This window comes from Megalobrama amblycephala, linkage group LG17 (assembly GCF_018812025.1).
Source record: "Megalobrama amblycephala isolate DHTTF-2021 linkage group LG17, ASM1881202v1, whole genome shotgun sequence".
Taxonomy (NCBI): Eukaryota; Metazoa; Chordata; class Actinopteri; order Cypriniformes; family Xenocyprididae; genus Megalobrama; species Megalobrama amblycephala.
In genome coordinates, this window is record NC_063060.1 from 47,914,749 (window position 1) to 47,940,497 (window position 25,749).

General features: G+C 34.1%; 2 protein-coding genes and 2 long non-coding RNA genes across 4 annotated transcripts in view; 2 read left to right on the forward strand and 2 right to left on the reverse strand.

Annotated features, from left to right (window-relative positions):
• LOC125251976 (protein NLRC5-like) overlaps positions 1-25,749 on the reverse strand; it is a 206,758-nt gene that overhangs the window by 114,792 nt on the left and 66,217 nt on the right. The gene's annotated exons all lie outside the window — the stretch shown is intronic.
• LOC125250838 lies at positions 4,215-20,939 on the forward strand. Its single transcript, XR_007180876.1, has 2 exons — positions 4,215-4,467; positions 20,852-20,939. It is a non-coding gene; the product is annotated as an uncharacterized LOC125250838 (long non-coding RNA).
• On the forward strand, positions 11,563-12,398 carry LOC125250837. The gene is made up of 4 exons (XR_007180875.1): positions 11,563-11,691; positions 11,818-11,946; positions 12,025-12,093; positions 12,210-12,398. It is a non-coding gene; the product is annotated as an uncharacterized LOC125250837 (long non-coding RNA).
• On the reverse strand, positions 22,703-23,854 carry LOC125250829 (ribonuclease inhibitor-like). The gene is made up of 3 exons (XM_048163611.1): positions 23,687-23,854; positions 23,348-23,509; positions 22,703-22,950 (listed from the first exon to the last, which is right to left on the reverse strand). The coding sequence occupies exons 1-3, from the start codon at positions 23,842-23,844 to the stop codon at positions 22,917-22,919; spliced, it is 354 nt and encodes a 117-aa protein (XP_048019568.1). The 5' UTR covers positions 23,845-23,854; the 3' UTR covers positions 22,703-22,916.

Here is a 25,749-nt window from a genome sequence, read left to right on the forward strand (position 1 = left end):
ACTTTCGTTTTCATCTTCTTCGCGGGTTTTACAGGAGGGTTTCGAACCAGCTGAACGCCACCTGCTGTACTGGAGCGAGGATCTTCTACCGAACCACATATGTCCAAATCCTATGTTTAAGACCAAATTAAATTAACATATCAACAGTGCATTTGTTATATTTCCTGTTTCTGGACTATAATCTAAGATATTGTATATGACTGACATCCTGAGGTTTGGATTTGTTTTGTACATTCAATCCTTTTGTTTTGTATTAGGACCAGACTGCTTATAGACACCAGACAGACAATGATTTATGCAACAGATGCTCTTTATCATCTCACATGCACAAAAATAAATGCAGTAATTTATAGAAACACACAGGAGAAATAAACATCACAGACACTATCTTGTGCAGCCCATATGAAACTCTCTCTCACAACACTGGGTGAGTCCATCTGCCTCTAAATACAGGCTCTCTGTATCTAATAATATGGAATATCTATGTAGAATTTTTTATTTAATATATATATTTTTTTATCTTAACACATTTATAAGGCCACCGAGAGTATGTGATTTCTGCATGTCATAGACAGTGTTGTTGACACCTACAGACATCAATCAATGAACTCACCCAAAACACTGTTACTTGACCTGAGGAAGTATTTTATATTTGATTCATTTTGAAGCTGTTTTGATCTAGTGTATTATGGAGGTTTTGACTGGAGTTGAGAACATCTTTGCTTACAAGTTTTGTTCACTTTAAAATCTCGGTTTATTCTAGAACAAACTGACAATCCTCTTTCCTAAGAAGTTAAAAATAAAAACTTGTTGTTAAAGCATGTACAGGTTTAGCTGCTCATTTTAGAGCATTATTTCTAATGGCAGGTGCTGTTCTCTCCATCGTGTTATTTACTTCTTTCAGATCCACTCTTTTTCTGCAAACCATATTTATTTAATTTAAAAGAAAAGCAAGTCTGTGACCTTAAAGAGCTGAAACTGGGATCATTTTAGTTTAAATGTGTTCCTCAAAAGAGCCAGCAGATGGCAATGTTGAACATGTGGTGTCAGAAAGAGCCAAGTCTAATAAATCTCACATCACTTACACTGATAACATTGTCCCAGATGTACACATGCTTTATCATTTCTATTTTAAGGTTTGTAATCCATTGACATAAATTTTAGTTTTATAGACATGTGGCTGGATGGAGACCATTTATCACTGAAGAAGTGTTAAAACATGCAAATGTCATATTTCAAAGCAGTGATGTGAATGTTGTAATGGTGTCACAGGTGGTGTAAATAAAATTAAGGCAATTCTATTTGACAAAACAAAATAATGCAAACATGTGGCTCTGATCCTCAATCATGAACTTACTGCAGATTGAAATGTACACTGAACAAACAAAACCACATCAAAAACACAATGGGTCTCATTCATGAAACAAGAGCAGAACGAATTTTTGTGTAAATCATGTGTAAAGTGGTACTGGCGTAAATGTTCGGATTCATTAAAATGTTCGTATTTTCCAAATGTTAGTTGGTACGAAAGAAATCTACACCTGCTCCCAGCCACGAGTAAATAGTGCGTTTAACATCCGAACGTTTTTCTCATTAATAAGGCTGCATTTAATTCACCTTAATAGGGTACATATTCACACAGCATTTTGAAAAAATATTATATAGTAATTACATACGTTTTTTCCTTTTTACTTTTATTGTGAGAGCCAGTAATAGCATCTGCAAATGGAGCACTTTAATCAAATAATTAATTGATTTCAATAGGGCTGGGCAAACTAATAGTCCCTTAATTGTTGTGGAAATTGTTTCCTATAAAATGGCCAAAATCCTTCGTTTGGTGTCATAATAGGCTTGTTTGAGATGAGCAAATTCTGCGCAGAACCGATCACCGGTGATCACCGCGAGATGCATGCCGGTTAGAAATGTGTCCGAGGGTGGTCCGCCTTGCTCTGATGTCATGCTGACGTGTGTCAAAAACCTCTCGCGAGGGCGAGGCGGACGTGTCGGATTCTGCAGTCGAGCGCAGTTCCTCTCCACCGACTGCGCTGACCAAAAGCACGATGGGAAACGACTTGATGATGACACAGGATAAAGCTTATTGGTTTAAACAACCGTGATGTATTGATCTCTTTTAAAATGTTTGATTTTAAAACACTAATACCATGATTTTATGCGTATAAATTGTGTGAATATTCCAAAAGTCTCTGACAGTGTGATCTCTCTATGGGTTATGTGATTGTTATCATATTTATAAAAATATATAAAAACATGTCTGTAATTAAAATAAAAATGATTGATACACACATCCTTCGAATGGAAATAAATAACAAGTACTTTGGGTGTATTGTTCATTATGTTTATTTTCATTTAAAAGCAACAGAACGTAAATTACATCCAGTTTATCAGCAACACAGCGCACGAGTGTGATTCCCGCGATATCCGCCTTTGATCTCGCAGGTGTCTGATGCACTACGAGAACAGAGAATTGTCCATCTTGCCTGCACTTTTTTCACTCCTCCCCTCACTGCAGCCGCCTACTCTCGGCTGAACTTCAGGCGAGGCTAGGCGCATCTCAAACAAGCCTAATATGATGCCCATATAGTTGTCAGTCGGATTTAATGGGCAGGATTTATGGTAATTGAGAATGAGCGTGCACTCGCGTCCCATTTACGACTGATTGGAATTCATTAATTGGAATTCACACACACACATTTCACTATCACTTCTGATGTTTACGAAGTATTTGTGAATCAGGAGAAGAGTTTTCGGGAAGGTCTCTTTACGCGCAAATCACTCGCATATTTACTCGTATATTTACGAATGTTTCATGAATGAGACCCATTGAAGGCTATTCTTGGAGCCCCTGAGGGGACAAAAATATGAGATGGAGGGAGGATGATATTTCAGAGCTTTTGCATTGTTCAAAGAAATTTAGCATCAGCTTGCAAAAGTATCGCGTTCCCACAGAAACTTTGTGTTCGCTCACAAAACTTTTAAGTCCCCCAAAGAGCTTTTTCATTCACTTACAAAACCTTTACGTTCATTATGACATGATCCAAATTGTAAAGGTTGATTCTCGTGTTTCGCCACACGTTTGAGCTTCATCAAGAGCCGATGAGGTTTGTGTTCAGTTGAGCTTCTCTTTATGTTCACAGATCAGTTTTTATATGTGAATATAAGCATAAATTCAATCTGTTCATCATATAAAGTGATCGTGTCTCTTCAGAAAATTTAGACTAAACCGCTCAATTCATATGGATTAGTTTTAGTTTCAACAATCATCCAATCAGTTCCTCACTGACCTAATCAAGCCCCGCCCTACATTTGTTCTTGTTCCAGAAGCGTTTCACTCAGAAACACATCAGAATACAGAAGAAAAGACAAGCTCAACTTCCGTTTCATACGGACTTTAATCTGCGAAACTCTGAAATTCAACATCAACAATCACCAGCTTTATTCTAATCAGAAGGGCTTTGATGACATCTGTGGGGATAAAAGACTTTACAAAAGATTAAAAAAAAAAGCTGAAAATAGGGTAGCTAGTATTTTAAAGCTTTCTAATTAATCATCAAGAGAAATAGAAAAAAAAAAGAAATATGTAGTTATTCATCACAATTCAGACATGCCAAAACTTACACTGCTTCACTTAATCATGAAAAGCAGTGAAGTAGTTTTAGTGCTTAGAGTTCATCATGAACAATATTTGTTGTATAAATTATTTTTTTTAATAATTAGCTTTTTTTTAATAATTATATTTATTTATTTTCATTATAATACAAATATAACAAGACATCACCAAAAGAAAAACAACCTAAAAAAAAGTAGCTCAGATTCATATATAAGGACTATAATTTGCTTAGCCTATTTTGTTTTTCAATATTACATATAGAAGAAATATTTGAAACAAATAAATTAATTAATAAATTTTAAAAAAAGTGAACGAAACAATAGATAATAAATGGTATAAGCAATATAAAAATGTAAATGAGTAATCAATATAGCTACTTATAGTAAATATTCAAATACTATTAAAATATTTACGTTTGTATTTATGTATTTATGTATTTATTTATTTATTTTATTATTTACAGTTATTATTTGTTTTTGTTTTTTTGTTTGTTTTTTTTGTTTTGTTTTGTTTTAATAATTCATGTTTTCTCCTCCATACAGTCGTTGAACACCTGTTGCGTGTCGTTGCAGACAGGTAGGAGCAATGATCCAGCCAATGAAATGGCGAGGTGCTGGTTGCTTGACAACAGGCTGGCCAATGAGCGTCGATTTTGTTTATTCAGAAGAACGGAGGTGCGCTTCAAATCACCCAAACATCTCGTTCGCTTCAGGGCAGGTGATGATCCTCTTCTCACACTGCAGTCTCTCTCTCTAACACTGATCAGTGTGATTCATTTAGTCAGTGTGACACGAGCTTATGGCGATCTGACTGTGTGGATCCGCGGAGCTGCTGCTGATGTGAGTCAGTCTGTGTTTACTGTGTTTACTGTGTTAGCTGCTGTGCTAAAAGTTAAACTCGGGCTGTGTCTCTAATGTCGTGTGTTTCCTACATAGACTGGGTGTCAACGTTTGTTTGAATCCGCGTAAAAGCGCTGTCTAGGTAGATAACTGAAACAGACTCACTGGTCATTCATTTCAAAACAAACACATCTGTGTGGAATAACTTATATCTTTTCTGCTAAGTACGTTAATGTTGTGGTGAGAACTGAGAATATTGACTCAGATTGGACTGGAGCAGCTGAGTCGTAAAAAAAGTGGAATTTTCGGTGATGTCTGTAGAAGATTTCCCCTCACTCCCTTGTACTCATTTTAAGCCTCCTTCAAAAAAAGGCCGAGGTGAGTCCGCTGACGACATCATTTCAACTCTCTGAGCTCATTAACATGAGGTCTGATAAACTCGAGTCAATGGTTGCTGCCAACACTTCTCACATTGCCGGATTGAGAGAAAAGCTGAACTCCGTGTGTAATGATGTGAAAGAGGTGAAAACCAAAGTTTCCCAAGTAGAGTCATCGATGTTGAAAGAGAGTAATCGAATCACCGCAGTTGAGTCACGCATCACTGAATTGGAGCGGTACTCCAGACGTTGGAATCTGAAACTACATGGCGTGCCAGAAAATGTCGACGAGAAAAATGTAAGGAAAGAAGTGGTTCGCATTTGTCAGAAACTACTGCCACCAGAATACGCTGATCATCTCCCGGATGTGATTGACACTGTGCATTGTGTTGGTGTGAAGAAAATGAACTCTGCCCGCGGTGTAATCATCCAGTTCTCTTCGCGTCTACACAGGGCAGCAGTGTGGGCAGCGGCCAAAAACTCAGTTTATCTACGGGAAAACGGCCTGCGCTTTAGAGAGGATCTTTGCAAGGCCGACAGAGAAAGTAGAATGAAGTTGTGGCCATTAGTAGACGAAGCACGGAAAGCAGGAAAGATTGCCTACTTTGTAGCTGGTCGTGCCTTTGTGGAGAAAAAAGAGATTTTTCCATCAGGGTGAATTTTCTAAACTTTGAGATAAAGTATTTACATGTTTGTTTATAAAAAACAAACTTTTCTGTTCTTCGCCTTTTTTTTTTTTTTTTTTTTTGTTAAATTCAATTTAAAAATGGTGCTTTTGTGCACATGGTCCTTTTTGTTCAAGACCATATTTTCAGGTGACCATATTTTCATCTCAAGATCCGATAGCTAATGTCCTTATTCCGTCCGTTTATACCGACGAAGCTACAGTTGATGTGGTGCTTTCTGCTCTCATCACGTTTAGTAGTCGTCTTTGAGCTTCTGTTTTAAGAAATTTGTTCAAGTGACTTCTATTTCTGCTGTTTTATTCGAATCTTGCTTTTTTGATGTCCTTGTCTTTAATTTCTCTCAATGCCAGGGGACTTAGGAACAATTTAAAATGGAAAGCCATTTTTTTATTTGCCAAACAACATAAAACAGATTTTAGTTTTTTTCAAGAGACTCACAGCATCTCTGAGGATGTGCCTTTTTGGAAATCCCAGTGGGAAAATGACATTTTTTGTTCTCATGCTTCTCAATGCTCTGCAGGTGTTTGTACACTCAAAAACTTATTTGCTGGAAAACTTCCCTATACAGACTGTGATACTAATGGACATTTTCTATGTCATGTTGTTCAAATTCATAACTCTAATTTCATTGTCATAAATATTTATGGGTACAATACAAAGGCAGAAAATGACATTCTTTTAGATAGGGTAGAAGAGAGAATTGTTCATTGGTTAGCTAAATTTCCTAATGCACATATAATTTTGGGTGGTGATTTTAATATCACATTAGATAACGTGATTGATAGATGGCCTCCAGGATCTTGTTCTAACACAAATTTAAAGCTAAAAATGTTAATGCAACGATTTGATTTGATTGACGCTTGGAGAGTTAAGCATCCTAATAACACTACTTTTACCTGGTGTAATAATCCAAGGTCTAAACAATCAAGAATTGATCTGTGGTTAGTTTCCCATGTGCTTGAAGACAACCTAAGTACTAATATTTTGTCTACCCCATTATCTGATCATAAGGCGATACAAATCAAAATTGATCTACTGCCGATATCCTCCACTAAATTTTATAATTCTTATTGGAAACTTAACAGCTCAATACTGAAACATGAGATTGTTATTCTAGAAGTGAAGAAATTTATTCATTCCTTTTGGACTAAAGCTTAAAGCAGAAAGGGTCTATGGTAAACATTGGGAGTTGCTTAAATTTGAATTGGGCAAATTTTTCAGAAATTATTGTAGTAATATTGCCAAACTTAAAAGAGCCCAAGAAGAGAACATCATTTCCACCATTGCTTACTTGTCTTCTAGATTCCCTAATAGTTTATCTGTGGAAGAAAGTAATACTCTCTTTGAATATCAGCACAAATTGGATGATCTTTATAAATTAAGATCTGAAGGTGCCTTTGTAAGGTCCAGAAGACGCTGACTCGAAGAAGGAGAACAAAATTCAGCTTATTTTTTTAGATTGGAAAAATCTCTGACTAAAAACAACATTCATCAGTTGAAAATTGGTAACTCTTTATTTATTTTTATCCTTTTTTTTTTTTTTTTTTTTTTTTATTATTATTATTATTTATTATTATTAATTATTTGTTCTTTCTTCTCATTTTCAATGTGATGTCATGTTTGGCTGTCCCTGAACCCCTGGCTCTTTTCTCTTGACTATTTCTCACTTTTGTACTTTGTAAGCAAATGTGTAATTTCAAAAAAAAAAAAAAAAAAAAACTTCGGTAAAGTTGGTTTTATATTCGCACATTCGGACTTCCGCTTTCAATAACTTTGTGAATCTGCATTAAAAAAGGCTAATTTAATTTTATTATCGTTACTGACTGTTATGAGCACAAAGTACAACACAATTTTCTTAGGAACTCGACAGCAGACAAACACACTTACCTCTATGGAGTGCTGTGACGTCATCGTTAATCTGAGGAACCATCTACAAAGTGCAAGTTTCGATTGACAGCGTGATAAAGACTCACTGTCCATGGTACTTAAGTCTAGTGACGGGACGGTTGATACCGAGGCTTCGAGGCACAAATGAATTAATTTAGATGAGATTAGTTTATATTAGATATAACTGATTCAAGACAAGAGTGATTGCGTATGTCACGGACTTCCGAAGCTTTGGTCAAGTGCTTTTTCAAACCGTAGATCTGTGATTTAGATGATTTAGATATGGTGGAGAAACAAGTCTGACCACCAGATGTCGCTAATGCGCACTGTGGAACTGGAACTGTGTGTGTCCAAAAACAGCCTTAAGCCTTTGATACTGAACTTTTTCAGATAAAATGACTTCATTAAACACTTTTCATTTGTTCTTTACATTAATATAAATATTTTACAACTTCTTTTGAAAGGCTGTGAGTGTGTTATCAAAAGCTATTGAACTGGAACTGTCTGTGTGCATCAAAACAGCCTTAAGCCTTTGATACTAAACCTTTTCAGTTAATATGACCTCATTAAACACTTTTCATTTGTTCTTTACATTAATATAAATATTTTACAACTTCTTTTGAAAGGCTGTGAGTGTGTTTTCAAAAGCTATTGAACTGGAACTATGTGTGTCCATCAAAACAGCCTTAGACCTTTGATACTGAACTTTTTCAGATAAAATGACTTCATTAAACACTTTTCTTTTGTTCTTTACATTAATATAAATATTTTATAACTTCTTTTGAAAGGCTGTTAGTGTGTTATCAAAAGCTATTGAACTGGAACTGTCTGTGTGCATCAAAAAAAGCCTTAGACCTTTGATACTGAACTTTTTCAGATAAAATGACTTCATTAAACACCTTTCTTTTGTTCTTTACATTAATATAAATATTTTATAACTTCTTTTGAAAGGCTGTTAGTGTGTTATCAAAAGCTATTGAACTGGAACTGTCTGTGTGCATCAAAAAAAGCCTTAGACCTTTGATACTGAACTTTTTCAGTTAATATGACTTCATTAAACACTTTTCATTTGTTCTTTACATTAATATAAATATTTTTCAACTTCTTTTGAAAGGCTGTGAGTGTGTTTTCAAAAGCTATTGAACTGGAACTATGTGTGTCCTTCAACACAGCCTTAGACCTTTGATACTGAACTTTTTCAGTTAATATGACTTCATTAAACACTAACATCAAGATGGAAATATCCTTAAGGCAGACAATATTTAAGGACATTGACGAAAAATACTTCAAAATACCAGGCTACTTACAGCATTTCAGTGTGAATCGGTTCATTGTTCATTTGTACTCTGAGTTGGGGATCAGCCTTCTTGTGCATCATTTGCGAAGTAAGTCTCCTGTGTCCCTCTATCTTGATGCCACTGGTGGTGTAGTGTCAAACATTCCAGAACAGCCCAAACCGGTGTTGTACTATGCGCTCACTCTTCCAGGAAATGCAGGTCGAGATGCACCACCACTGCCTATTTGTGAAATGCTCTCCAATGAAGCACTCAGTACCACCAATCACATTTTGCTCATGCAATTCACTTTGCATTTATCAAAGTACACCCAAATAAAAATTCACCAGGTCGAAACTGATTATAGCTGGGCTTTAATACAAAGTGTGATGCTCGCTTTCAACAAAGAACACATCAGCACTTACCTCAACAGAGCATATGACTTCTGCATGAACAAAAAAATCAGTGGATGAAATGAAGTCATATACTGTACTACACATTTGCTCTGCTCACATCCTGAAAGCTGTCAGACAGGCAATCTGTAGGCAAACAGATGACAAAGGAGTGAGATACTTTGCCACATATGCTTCCGCAAGACTTCAAAATGCCAGCAACATGACTTAATAAAGAAAGGTGTTCCGTGCATTATGTGCCTTGCTCACAACCCAACAAAACACAGACCTTGTCAAAGAAAGTCTGCGTATTTTGGAGAGTGTCATTTCAAGATCCAAAGAGGAGCCACTGGAAGAAACTCCCCAATTTGAAGACTGGGAAATTTGTGAAAGTGAAGACAGAACACATGCAACGACCATCAGTGGCAAATCAACATTCTATGCCTTTTTTTTTTAGCAGATTATGAAAGAGGTGAAGGAAGAAATGGTTGATGATGACACAGGGTTGGCAACAGAAGACAACCCATACTTTTGTCCAGGCATCCTCACAGTCCTCTTTGATATGTACCTTGTTACCTTTCCTCTTTGGAGTGGCTTGCTGTTGGGAGACCTGATGCATGAATGTCATGAACAGTACATGGAGATAACAAAGAAACAACCAAAAACAAGAGATGCCAACTGTCACATTGAAAGGTGGTTTGGAATTGTCAAACATTCCATAATGCATAAAGAAAAAAAAGTCAAACCAGGGACCTTCATAAGAAAAATGCACAAGTCTCTTCAAGCGAGGTATACAGAGCATATCATCAAGCATGAACTTCCTCAAAAGCTTTTGCGGCAACCTGAGGCACCTTTGAACCTTGATCAGAAGAAACTTGGAAGAAGAAGGAAGAACGTTTCCCATCCACCAAATCCAAATTCTTTTCTGTTCCACATAAAATACCTGGGCCCTCATTTATCAATGGTGCGTACGGACAGATTTGTGCCTTGTGAGTGCGTAAGAACAGTTTCACGCAAAGTGTGGGATTCACCAACTTGTACTTAAACGTAGAAATGTGTGTAAATATAAGCACACCTCTGAGCATGCTTACGCAGATAATCTAGTGGTAGAATAGTGACACTACACACAAAAATCATTTAAGAGTGTCACAGTATGCATTAAGCAATCCACATGTCCTGTGTTTCCTTTATTTATAAAACACTCAATTTATCAATTGTCTAGTTTTACACACAGTGCGTAATTGGTGTCACTGTAAAAAAAAAAAAAAATTATGGTTAAGTAAATAATACAGAAAAACAAAACAAAAAAAACAACAAAAACAAATGCAAGTTATTTAGTAGTACTCAATTTAAGCTTGTAGAAATTACAGTGTAAACATCAACATTATAAAATTAAGTTAAACTACTCAACTTTTCTGATACTGGTGTTCCCATCATGCACTTGGCCTTGAATAATTAATGAGGTCAATTTTTTGCTGTTTTCCAGCTATTTTTACACTGTTTTATCATTGCTTTTGTGGTTAGGTTTAGTAACTTAACATTTTGTGACATTTGAAGCTCATTTTCTACTCAAAATGCCACAATCACACTCAAAAATGTTCCATCGAATGTTACCATCATTGTGTGTTGTGTACCAAGTATTGAGGTCTCTGTGTTCAACTATAGCATTACTTTTAATGTGTAGATATGATGTCTACACAATATCTTTCATATTATCTGCTTAGATGTTTCTAAGTAAAAGCATACACATCAACAGCATGGTTTCATTCAGTGTTATATTGTTTTGTGTAAAATATATTGCAAGAGAGTTTTAAACTAAATAGAAATTACTCAACTTTTTACTGATAAAGTTAAAGTTACTTATAATTTTACTTATCTTAGCTAAGTAGAATAACTTAAACCCATATTTGAAATGCACTCAAATACACAATGCACTCCAGAGAGCACGTTTTCCAAGATCAAGCTGATCTGCTTGGCAAGAGCTCTCTTTGCTATTATTGCGGTGAGGAAAAAACACAATCACGTGACTTTTAAAGGGAAGTTTTGTCACCATGTATGGTTCATTGGAGGCGTTTCCGAATGCTAATGACCTTGAACGTGAACGAGCATGGCACTTACGCACATGTGGGATTTATCAATAATGATTGCTTACTCATGTGCGTAAGAACTGTGTGCACACGTTTGATAAATGCAGATTTTCTTGTACTTAGGCACATTCTAAATTTCATTCGTTGGACAAAATATAGAACCTTTTCTACGCACTGTTGATAAATGAGGGCCCTGCTCCCCAAAAAGAGGATCAAGAAGGATATGGAAGCGGAAACTTCAAGTTCTGATGCATGTCAGCCTCCTGCAGATGGACTCTATGTAGATGAACAGGTAATGAAGTCATTAGAACAAAACTTTAAACTACTAATTGCATATAAGAAGGTATGCTATTATTTACTCTATGAACTTCATATCATTACAGATCCAAATGCTATTGAAGAAGAAGGAACATACAGAGCTGCTAGTAGCCATTGTTCAGTCTCCTAGCCAGGATCTCGAGTTCCTTTTACATCACAAGGAATTCAATGCACTGAGGCCACATGAATGGTTATTTGGAGAGGTACACATTACAGAACAAAAATCTAAATGCATAATTACAATTATATTTGTATGTAACAGTAAATGTTGTCCTCAATGTATGTCAATCAAGTAATGTGATTCAAATTGAAATGCTTTATCATTTTAGACTATTGAGTGCTATTTCAGAGCTGTACTTAATAAGGAGGATGCAAATCTCTACCAGCTAAGCCATTACACCACAGGTGTCATTTTAAATGGCACAAGAGAGCAGATGGAACAGCAAGGATTTTGAAAAGTGAGTGCAACTACTTATGATATTTAATTTTCACATGTACACTGCACAGACATGATCTTTTAAATTTTTGATAAACAGGTCAACTTAGAGCAATATGATGGGGTCATCACTTTTGTCAATATCACTAAAAATCACTGGAGGTTTGTGGTAAGTAAAAGAGTGCTAATTTCAATGAAAAGCTACTACATATGCCCATTTAGACATGTTTGATCTTTCAGTGACATTTATTTGCTAATTTATTTGTTTCTTTTTATCCAATTTAGTTTGTATATGCTCAGACTGACACCCTTTTCGTGCTTGACTCTCTGAGTGGTACAAATGAAATGAAACGAAAAGGCATGCCAAAAATTCGGGTATGATAGTCTGTTTTAAAAAAAGATATTTAGCATGTGTAGATCCAAAACAGTAATAATGGAAACTAAGCAAAGTTCATGTTGTGTAAGACTACCATAATCACACACTGCCCCCAAAAAGAATTACCCCCCAAAAGAGGAGCAATGCATTAAGTGTGAACACAAAGAAATACGTCACAAAGATGATCAATGCTCAAACTGTGGATACAGACAAAGAGATCCAGTAGATGTGCTCTACGACTGGGTATTGTTTATCCAATTTCTGGCTGTTGACTTTACGTTTTAAGTGAAAGCATGTGTTTTTCACAACTACATTTAATAATTACAACACTGTGCAAATAAATCTAACAACATTTCCTATTTTCCTTCCAGGTTCAATGTGAAATTTGTCTGAGGTGGTATCGTCTCAACATTAAAGTGCCAGCACAGGAAGAACCATGGACTTGTGATTTGTGTCTGTAAGCTATTCAGTTAGAGGAGCTTATGCTGAAAGTGTTCTTACATTGTAAGAAAAAATGTTTTGCTTATTTGATATGTTATGTAAATGCTTTACACTTTTTTAGTATTTGGTATAGGCTTGCTATATGTTGTGTTGCTTGTTGTCCTCTGCTGGTCTTTTATGTGAATGAATTTTGGGGGAAGAAATACTTGCATTTGGGAGGTTGAAATATTTGTGATATTGGGTAATTTCATAGTTGACTTTTTATTATCTACAAAAACATTTAAAACACCTAAAATGTTTTTTTCTTCTTTTTTTCATAAATAGGATGCAAGTGAAGTGATATGAACAATGTAAGGGTTTTCAATAACAACCTCTTTTACTTTAAGAAAGTGTTGTGGTTTATACTCTATGTAAAAAATGACTTGTCAAAGATCTTTGATTACAGAAGTATTATTACTTTATTGTACAACCAAGGAGATAGCCTCTTCAGGAGACCGCTCCTGATTTCTGCTATCGTCTCACTATATATACAGGCAAAAGCCCTTCGCCATACATTTTATAGATATTCTGAGAAATTTAACATTTACCATGTGACACATATTCTTCAGCTTGAAATATAAATTTCCATACATGTAAACACATTCCTAAATTTTATCATACAGCATACTTTTTTTTACTAGCAAGCGCTTTCTGCTCTTTGTTCATGTATGATTATATTTGTGGAGTGAGACATGCTTATATTATGCTGTATTATAATCAATTTTACTATAATAAAATCTTCTTCAAAGGCAACTATACATTAGTGCTTTACTTTCTTATTATTTTGAACATTATTTTGTTTGTTTTTATAAAAAAATTCATAATCATTTATAGTCATGTATGTAGTTGTCATTGATTTATCATTATTATGGTAGTACTTTAAAACATAAATAATTCACAGAAACAAAACATAAATGACTGGTTAATCAAACATACTCAAACATACTCATAGTGTTTAATATAGTAATATTTACTGTAAAAGTGTAGTTTGTACCCTTAATGTGTAGTAAAGCTACTTTTTATTGACACACTTATAAAATTAATATCTTTTGAAAAAAGCATCATATCAGTCTAAAAGAAGTTGCAAAATATTTATCTCAATTTAAAGAACACAGTCACAGTGTTTAATATAGTAATATTTACTGTAAAAGTGTATTTTGTACCCTTAATGTGTAGTAATGCTATTAAAATTAATATCTTTGGAAAAAAGCATCATATCAGTGTAAAAGAAGTTGCAAAATATTTATCTCAATTTAAAGAACACAGTCACAGTGTTTAATATAGTAATATTTACTGTAAAAGTATAGTTTGTACCCTTAATGTGTAGTAAAACTATTTTGTATTGACACACTATTAAAATTAATATCTTTGGAAAAAAGCATCATATCAGTGTAAAAGAAGTTGCAAAATATTTATCTCAATGTAAAGAACACAGTCATGGTGTTTAATGTACAAATATTGCCTGGAAAAGGATACTTTGTATCCTTAAACAAAAGCTATTTTGTATTGACACACTTATAAAATTAATATCTTTTGAAAAAATTATCATATCAGTGTAAAAGAAGTTGCAAAATATTTATCTCAATGTAAAGAATATAGTCACAGTGTTTAATATAGTAATATTGACTGGGAAAGTGTAGTTTGTGCCCTTAAAGTCTAATTAAACTATTTTGTATTGACACACTTCTAAAATTAATATCTTTGGAAAAAAGCATCATATCAGTGTAAAAGAAGTTGCAAAATATTTATCTCAATGTAAAGAATATAGTCATGGTGTTTAATGTACAAATATTGCCTGGAAAAGGATACTTTGTACCCTTAAACTGTAATAAAGCTATTTTGTATTGACACACTTATAAAATTAATATCTTTTGAAAAAAGCATCATATCAGTGTAAAAGAAGTTGCAAAATATTTGTCTCAATTTAAAGAACACAGTCATAGTGTTTACTATAGTAATATTTACTGTAAAAGTGTAGTTTGTACCCTTAATGTGTAGTAAAGCTATTTTGTATTGACACACTATTAAAATTAATATCTTTTGAAAAAAGCATCATATCAGTGTAAAAGAAGTTGCAAAATATTTATCTCAATTTAAAGAACACAGTCACAGTGTTTAATATAGTAATGTTTACTGTAAAAGTATAGTTTGTACCCTTAATGTGTAGTAAAACTATTTTGTATTGACACACTATTAAAATTAATATCTTTGGAAAAAAGCATCATATCAGTGTAAAAGACGTTTACAAATATTTATCTCAATGTAAAGAACACAGTCATGGTGTTTAATGTACAAATATTGCCTGGAAAAGGATACTTTGTACCCTTAAACTGTAATAAAGCTATTTTGTATTGACACACTTATAAAATTAATATCTTTTATCATATCAAATTATCATATCAGTGTAAAAGAAGTTGCAAAATATTTATCTCAATGTAAAGAATATAGTCACAGTGTTTAATATAGTAATATTGACTGGGAAAGTGTAGTTTTTGCCCTTAAAGTCTAATTAAACTATTTTGTATTGACACACTTCTAAAATTAATATCTTTGGAAAAAAGCATCATATCAGTGTAAAAGAAGTTGCAAAATATTTATCTCAATGTAAAGAATATAGTCATGGTGTTTAATGTACAAATATTGCCTGGAAAAGGATACTTTGTACCCTTAAACTGTAATAAAGCTATTTTGTATTGACACACTTATAAAATTAATATCTTTTGAAAAAAGCCTCATATCAGTGTAAAAGAAGTTGCAAAATATTTATCTCAATGTAAAGAATATAGTCACAGTGTTTAATATAGTAATATTGACTGGGAAAGTGTAGTTTTTGCCCTTAAAGTCTAATTAAACTATTTTGTATTGACACACTTCTAAAATTAATATCTTTTGAAAAAAGCATCATATCAGTCTAAAAGAAGGTGCAAAATATTTATCTCAATTTAAAGAATATAGTCATAGTGTTTAATGTACAAATATTGCCTGGAAAATGATACTTTTTACTCTTAAACTGTAATAAAGCTATTTTGTATTTACACACTTCTAAAATTAATATCTTTTGAAAAAAGCCTCATATCAGTCTAAAAGAAGTTGAAAAATAGTTATCTTAATGTAAAGAACAAATGAAAAGTGTTTAATGAAGTCATATTAACTGAAAAAGTTCAGTATAAAAGGTCTAAGTCTGTTTTGATGGACACACACAGTTCCAGTTCAATAGCTTTTGATAACACACTCACAGCCTTTCAAAAGAAGTTGGAAAATATTTATATTAATGTAAAGAACAAATGAAAAGTGTTTAATGATAATTTTAACTGAAGAAGTTTAAAAAAATAAATGACACACACAAACAAAACATAAACGACTGGTTAATCAAGTTACTTAATACAGGGTTTCAGAGTAAAGTAAAGTTGGCCGCATATTCACAGATTCCAATTTCCCGGATCAATAACGTGTGCGCTAAACGCTGTTACTACACAAATAACACCTCTTTTTAATCGTAGTAACACAGACAAGCAGCAACAGCCTTATTTTCCTCAAAACCAGCTTTCATCCGCAGTGGAAAACACGCACTGATCTCTATACGCACACGGCTAAGAGACTGGAAGGATGGAATGGAAGGAACCGTCTGCAAAATCCTACGAAACTCCAAATACTTTCATTCAAACAGTCAAGAACCTCACTGTAATACAATGTTGGTGATTTCTGTGCAGGATTCCACACCACTCCCCTTCACCGCTAGAAAAAAAAAAATCATGAACATGGGCTATATAAAGGTATCTGTCACATCTGGAATGATGATCTGGCGTGGAATGATCATAAAATCTAGGCTAGGCAGGTCAGTTAACAAAATACCGTTTAAAAAATTACTATTAAAAGGTGGTGGAAACATGTGTATCTTTCATTTCCAATGTGTATATCGTAATGTATTACCTTGAAAAATATTTATTGTCAAATATGTTGAATGTAAAGTCCTCTGAGGAATTCCACCATTCAGTGTGAATTTATCTGAGAATATTCTTAAATAAGGAAATCTATTCAGTGATTGGTCCATGCCTATGTCGTCATCCAAAATACCATTTGTGGCACAGCAAAGTGTCGTGAATCATCTCTAAGACGCTGACGCTCTGACACTTAAGATGTAGTTCACTTAAATTATGACTGAGATGCTTCATAAGTAACTTTTAAGCGCAGATTTGAGGCAAGATTTTTTTTCAGCAGTGTTCTTGTGAGTAATTGTCAGAGGCTTGATAAATATGGGTTACCATGATGGTGATTGGTGGTTCCAGTAGTTGGCCACTAAACGTTTAAACATTGGGTTTATGCTTGGCTGCTGAATCGATGTATGCCAAAACACAATTGAAGCAATAAGCTGAATTGGAAATATAAGAATAGAATTTTGTGTGATTCTATTTTAGATGTCATTAATTATAACTTATGTTATCAACGAGTTTGAAATATAATAACTGATATGAGCCCTTCATATATTTTATTTACTAATCCAGTGATAGTTCAACATGGGTTATAACTGTACCGCAGAATTGGATTGAAGGAAAGAGTACTCTGATGAGAAATATAGATATCAGTAATCAGCATATGAATCTCAACAATGGTGACAATAAACAAAATATTCAGAAAGATAAATTCGAGATAAAAAGCGAATAAAACTGAACAAAAATCAAAGCAAACAACTATCGTTTTCCAACAATAGTTAGAAAAAAATATATTGTACAATTCAGCTGCATTATTTATTAATAGTGTGATGCATTCTGGGAGTTTTTTTGTTTTGTTTACCATGGTACCCAGCATGCATTGCGGCATGAAACGTTGGTCACCGTTACTGAGAATCATGGGCTGATTGTTGATGTGTTCTTGTGTCACTGCAGAAAAGACTTATTATTTTATTAATAGTACATGTTAACAATTGCATTCAAATTAACACTAGATAGTAAGGAAAATCCACGATACTTATATGACCATAATTTCCGATCTTTTATCTTTTCATAACATTACGATTATGGATATACTGTAGACATGTTTGTTAAACAAACTGTCTCAGCAGTTAAAGAGCGCCACTACTTATAACAAAACTTTAGAGACCAACAAATGGAAACATCAATCACCATCACGGTAACCTTAAATAAAAGAAATATAAAAGTTGTGTTAATTATCAATAAGAACTGCTGCCGACATCTGACAGAAATAAATGTCAGTGAAGTTAGTAATAAGTGAAGCTGGTAATGCTGTTTGTGGAGTTCTTTAATCCTCCTCTACTGAGATATTAAGAGATTTAATGTCTTTTGCCTTCAGTTGATTTCAGGCTGGTCGATTTGTTGCTTTAAGCTGCTAAATTACGTTGTGATTTCATTGCGTGATGACATCATCACGTAGCCACAAACGCAAATCTCCGTTTTTGTGAAGTAGACACAAAAAAAATATTTTTGTAATATGTTCAGATTTTGTAATATATCAATATAGATGTGTTCATAAAAAAGGATATACAAATATAATTTGTAAAAGTAGTAACATCTTTATGATCACATATTACTTTTTTTAAATGCAGTAGCCTACAAATTGGGTGAATAAACATTGTGGTACCCTACCTTTCTCATAAATGTCCAGTAAACCATCTTGAAAAAAAGTTTTTACACTACTTTTTGAAGTGTTCACCCAAGTTAAACATCCTGTTTGCTGTTATACTTTGTGAATGCTTGTCAATAATCTGATTGATTCAGTACCATGGACAGTGATAATTCTGCAGGACTGTAAACATCCGTCAATGCACATGATTTGTGATGTTGTGAGAGTTTATTGTTAAACGAAGGTGTCGTACAACAGGAAAACATAAAAGATAGTTTAGCGATTCATTTTTTTTAACACGTGGAGAACACTGTTTTTATTACCACTTCAAACCAGAAAAACAGAGGTAAATAAAACAGCAATACATGGGCTGTATGTTCTGTAGGTATAGAAACAGAAACAGAAAAATATCTATATTCTATATTGTACATAGTTGGATAAAATGCAGTTGTCTGTTTGCACAAAATAAAACAATATCGAACTTTTGAGACGCTCCCTATGTGGTTTTCCGCACAACATTGGACATTCAGCAAGTAAGTAAGCGATTAAACAATATATGGCCGTTTTGTTCGATTCTGGAAAATGTACAGGTTGAGAATAGTTAGTTGTCAATAGCATGCCATGCTTTGTATTTGCAAATATTCACTTCAAAGCACATATAATTAGACAAATCTTAAACGCGGAAGTCCGAATGTGCGAATATAAAACCAACTTTACCGAAGTCTGACTAGTGTTGACAAAATCACCATTTCTGAAGCAGTGGTGCTTTTAAAAATAAATATATCATGTGTGTTAATTACTCGAAGCTGTTTCACACTGTGCACATTTGTGCCATCTAGTGATTAAAACGAGACTAACAAACCCTAGTGAAATAGACCATTATATTCTAGCAAACAAAACTAATTAACTAATTCGATTTTGTTCGTGAGGAATTGTTAGTATGGTTCTGGTTTGGTATTGGTGGATCTCATGCGAGTGACAGGTTGCCCCGCCCTCACGCCAGTAAACACGTCATCAGAGAAGAGATTGTTACTGCAGGAGGGAGGGGACGTTATTTTGATTCAAGATTACAATACACATGAATAAATAATAATAATAAAGATATACATTTATAATAATTTTTTATAATAATTATAATACATTTATAGTTATTATGAATAGGACAGACTCAACACTACATTAACTTTTATAATTGTGAGGCAGTAATCTGGTTCAGGACTTGTGGACTGGGCAAAATGTTGAATTTTTTTTTTTTAGAGTAAAAGTACTTGTTAGTGAACAATCGTGACCTTCACTACAAGAAGCAGTTTTTAATATCATGACATACTGAAAGTAAAGTACAGTTTTAAACATAAGAAATGACAAGAGGATAGATGGTTAATTATTAACATGTTTCACACACTCATAACTCTGTATATGTGTCATAAACCTTTATGTTTATAAACCTTGAACACAGCTGGGCAGTAAATGACTACATGTGATCTGGATTATGTAATCAGATTCCAAAAATTAAGTACTTGTAATTGGATTATATTTAGTTTTAAAATACTTGTAATCAGTATTCTTGTGTTCTGGTAATGTTACTTTTTATTGATTACATGTTATTCTCACAGTGGCAGTAAATTATTCATAATTCATTGATTATCACTACTACTTTTCTATCTTTTAAATGTTCCATGTATAAAAGTCTACTGCTTATATAGCCGTCTGTGGACGGCTTTTGTCTTTCAAACACATTAAAATGTTCAAATTCATGTCATTTCATATTTACAATAAATGCAGGGATTCCCCAACTTTTTGACAGCCGAACCTCTTTGACCGAATATATTTAGTTCAAATATACCCTGAGATTTAAAGTTAATAAGTTAGGTCAATGATAAAATTGAGTTGAGTAAAAAACAATAAATAATACAATTTTTTGGTTAATGGTCACGTGACATGCAAGTACACAAATGAAATATTTCCTCCTTTTAGTAGAGATCTTGCATGAAATGACTTTCTTTTTTTAAGAAAGTTTAAAATATATACCGGTGTGTTCAAAGGAACATTAAATTGTTTTTTGAGATTAAAAGAACAATTTCTTCAGATGAAATTCAAATGGTTTGACAATTAGAGATCAGGCTGTACAGAAACTGAAATCTACAGATAACGCTAACACACACTATATACACACAGTCACACAATGTTGATGTTGTTAACATTAATGTACAAATGGATGAATGTAAGACAGTTCAGTCTTTTCCCATCTTGTTTGGTCTCTATTTGTTCAGAATATTGTCAAATGTATTCTGGTGTTGGTTTGTAAAGTAAGAAATGCATTGATAAACTTTAAAGACACTTTAAACACTTCTGTGTGCTTTATGCAGAGAGACAAACACAGATTGACCAAATTCTGAGTGTCTGTAGAGAGGCAGAAGACAAGAGATATTTGCAACAAGGTTAAGCTCAGGAGAGCAAACCTTCACTTCAATGTTCCTTCATCTGCATGTTCCAGATTTAAGGAGCCTTTGGTGCTCCAGGAGATCAGCGTCCCACAGAGCTTCATGTTTAAAGCTGTTGAAACAGATTCTGGCTCCTCTCCCCACTGCATTATCTCCAGCACAACCAGAGGAAGACGTCACCATCATCGGACGCAAATATCACTTTAACAAACCTCTTTCCAGAGACCTTGGCATTGTTGTATATTATCAGTATATGATTTTCTAATTTACATTAGAGGTAATATAGCTGATGCTGGTTAATATCAAATAATCTTTAGTTTATTTGTTTGATGCATAATAAGGTTCTTCACCTTATTATTTTCAGAGAAACAACAGTTTATCTTTCCATTAGATTTTAATTTATATTTTTTTTTATCTTTTTGTTAATATTTTATTACACTTCCTTGTGCTGATAATACAGAAGATGCTCAACAAGTTAGCGTCTCATCAATCTTTCAGATAAATCAGCTGACCAACTCCCTCCGCTTTACATTAATCCTAAATGATTGAACAGCCCCTGTTGGGATTGTTCTCGTACTGCCAAAGTAAAAGACCTTGACTGCTGCCCTGAACTAGGAGATGGTCATGTGATGTACACATAACCACACCTTAAGTGACATGTGATCCAAAAATCACAATGTCAGCGGTGACGTGAGTACCAATCCCTACATTACATAGTGTCCTTGGATGGGTGAAAGTAAAATCACTACATTAGCACTCAAAAATGGGTATTAACAATGTGGTATAATAAATGATCTGTGAGGTATTTTGAGCTTAAAGACACATTCTGGGGACACCAGAGACTTATTTGCATAAAAATTGGCATAGTAGGTCCCATTGAAAGGGATAGTTCACCCCAAAATAACAATCTTGTCATCAGTTATTCACCCTCATGTAGTTTCAAACCTGCATTTTTCTTTCTGACTCTTTCGTCTGTGGAACATAAAAGATATTTTGAAGAATGTTGGAAACCAATCAGACACTGAAACATTTCTCAAAATATCTTCTTGAGTGTTTCCACAGTAGAAAGACTGTCGTTTGTAATGATATGAGGGTGATTAATGATCATTTACATTTTTGGGGTGAACTGTCCCTTTAAACACACTTACAATGAGAACATTTCTGTATTTATATATTAGTCAGATCAGGGCATGTTTCTCAAAAGCATCGTAGGTCATAGTAGATTGTACAACTATTGCCACCAATGATCTCTACGATCAACTGAGCTCACAATGCTTAGAGAAACACAGCCCAGCATGATTTCTTCTCCAACAATTGTAAAGATCGCTCATATGGTTTTATGTTTAACATGTACAACTTCACCTTTATTAAAGAAGGAGAATCTCTCTGCATCTGCTCATGTAGCTTCAGTAATACAACAGACAAGTGAACTTTTCAAACAAAAACAATTGTTCTTAACTTCTTTAACACATAAATGCTGTTAACTGTTAAAATGTACAATATACAATATATACAACATATACAATACGTTAAAGACAATATACTGTATATCTGTGCATTAACAGACAGACACAGATAACTTTACATAAAATACAACAAAAATAAACAAATATATTCTGTGCATAAAATGTAAGAGATCATGTAAATGTTTGAAGTAACATGTGACTTTATATCTTTTCATACATTTATGTGCTATGCTTGACAATCACGTTTATGATTGGCAATATTTGAGTCATTATGGATGAGTTCAATCCAAACATTATTATATTTGTAGGCCTGATACTGAAGAGCCTGAAGATTTCTGCTGACAGACTCATCTGAGCTTCTTCCTCCTGTTCACCTTTAAATAAAACTAAACCATCATTTGTCTGAATACTAAAGCAACATTAATCATTCAATATCACGTTTCTAACACACATGCTGCTTTATTTCATTGTAAAGTCTGAGTCTCTTCCATCTGTATGAAACACATTTACACATTAATCACACATTTATTTCTCCTCATAGACACAGTAGTGAGACTCTTCTGTGGATCACCTGATGATTTCTGCTCCTCTCATGATGATTTCACACTATGATATAAAGCATCCGTCAGAGGTGTTTGGTGACTAAACTTGTTCAGAGACGTCTGGTGAATAATTTATTGTCTACACTGTAAGGTGAAACAGAAGAGAAAACAATCAGTGTTCAGTGGAACAAAGTGCAAATTAGTTACTATATTTCAATTACTGGAGCTGAAGCTGAAGGGACTGATTTTAGCAGGAGTGCAGCGTTTTCCTACAATCTGAACAAGTCTATTTTCACACTGAAATGATTCACTACTGACACAGTTAATAAAGCACGTGTTGTTGAATAAAGCTGTGACAGTGTGCTTTTGTTCTCTTTCCTCCTTTGTGTTGAACATTTTAATAACTTAACATTTTGTTCTCACACAAAACCTTTGTTGCAATAAAGCTTAATGATAATTTCCTTTCACAAATATTTGAAAGGTTTGTTCACATATCAGAGTAAATAAAGATCTCTTTAATATCACAGTGAGGTTTTCTCACCTCAGGTCACAGTTTGAGTCTCGTAACACGTCACTGAGCTGCTGCTTTGAGTCTCCGATCTTATTCATACTCAGATCAAGATCTTTTAAAAACTGCAGTGCTTTTGAGTTAGTCAAAGACTGAGTTAAAGAAGAAACATCTGTAATGCCACAGTTCTGTAGACTAAAAAGAAACAAACAGAGGAAGAGATACAAATATAAATCATTAAGGTGAAGAATTTTACACAAATATAATGTGAACTCAGACTCATTGTGAGATATTGAGTATAAAGTCTTTTAGTTTAAACTGTTAAAGTGATTTTAAGCATTTTGATTATTGTATGTGAAGAATGTTACTGACCTCAATCTCTCCAGTTTACAGTGTGAATCCTTCAGTACTTCACATAAGTGCTTCACTCCTGTGTTTCCTAGTTTATTCCAGCTCAGGTCCAGCTCTCTCAGGTGTGACGGATTTGATTTCAGAGCTGAAGTCAGGATGACACACTGTTTCTCTGTCATACTCCAGTCACTCAAACTGAAGACAGAAAGAGAAAATCATTCAAATCCATGTTCAGTTCATGTGTGAGTTGAATCATGAATCATGAATAAATGTCATAAGGTCACTAATAAACCAGCAAAAAACATGGAAACTTAATGATATAAATGAACAAACTAAGACAGGAGCATTTGAGGATACAATCCATGAAGTTACAATCCATGCCTGGATCTGTCCTCACTCCCAAAAATAAGTGAATTTATCACTGTAGATTAATATAAAATTGTATTTTATCTCTCCCACATGTTAGATTTGTGATTAAAGACAGTGTTGTTGTATTCTCCATCGTCGTGAGCTTCATTACAACCAGCCATTCATGACAATTTGTTACACTGTTTTTTAGTCTGTTCTCACTTTTGTCTTGTTTCACAGCAAAGATTTGTCAGATTCCAGCATTTGAAACTATTTTACAGCCACAAAGTTTAAAATACTTCAAAGTTTAATGCTCTTTTTACTGATACACATACAAACCCATTAACTAATACCATTTCTGAATCTTTCTTCAGATGGAGATGCAGTGCTACAAATGATGTGACTTGTGCCCTGTTGACTTAAAATAAACTAAACATGAATACAGTATAATGATACTAACTCTACTTTCTCCAGCTTGAATTGTGGGTTCATCAGTAGATCACTGAGGTTTTTCACTCCTGAGTCTCCAAGTGTACTACAGCTCAGGTTCAGCTCTCTGAGGTGTGACGGGTTTGATTTCAGAGCAGAAGTCAGGATGACACACTGTTTATCTTTAATACTGCAGTAACTCAGACTGAAGACAGAAAGAGAAAATGACTCAAATCCATGTTCAGTTCATGTGTGAGTTAAATGAATCATGAATAAATGTCATACAGTCACTAATAAACCAGCAAAAAATATGGAAACTTAATGATATAAATGAACAAACCAAGACAGGAGCATTTGAGGATACTAGTTACAATCCAAGACTGGATCCGTCCTCACTCCCAAAAATAAGTGAATTTATCACTGGGGATTAATATAAAATTGTGTTTTATCTCTCCTACATGTTAGATTTGTGATTAAAGACAGTGTTGTTGTATTCTCCATCATCATGAGCTTCATTACAACCAGCCATTCATGACAATTTGTTACACTGTTTTTTAGTCTGTTCTCACTTCTGTCTTGTTTCACAGCAAAGATTTGTAAGATTCCAGCATATGAAACAGCCACAAAGTTTAAAAAAAATATTTTACAGCCACAAAGTTTAACCCTTTGAGCGGTACGGTCCCACATATGCGATTTCGGACCTTCAGCGACATCATATAACTGCCAGATTCAAACTGTGCTTTCGCGCTTTGGCTGTGAGACAGACGTGCGCAGCTCATGTCATATATCACAGCTGTTTTCAGCCACATAATGTTTCTTTTAAAGATGCCATAGAACGCTTTTTCACAAGATGTAATAAAAGTCTAAGGTGTCCCCTGGTCCGTGTAACACTTCACAATTCAATTTTCAGACCATACAATGCAAATGCAAAAATGAAAAATTGAAACCAGACATTCATTTTTCTTGTTTTTCGGTTACATCATCAATGGATATTTGCCATTTCCCCCCCTTTTTTCAATTTCACTTTTGCAAAATGATGACTTAAGAACCAATAATTTGAATAAATGAAATTACCTGATTTTCTTTTTTTTTTTCCTTTTTTTTTGTCTTGTAATTTGCTCCGTGGGCTGTACCATTAGCACGGGGGTGTGGCCGCGGACTGCTGTCATCTCACTGATGTAACTGCTTTATTTACACTGCTTGCATGTTGAGGAGTAGTTTAAAAGAATGAACACAAAGGATGACCTTTTCACTCTATCATTTTTATTATTAATATAGTAACTGTGCTAAATACAAGGCAGTCTTGG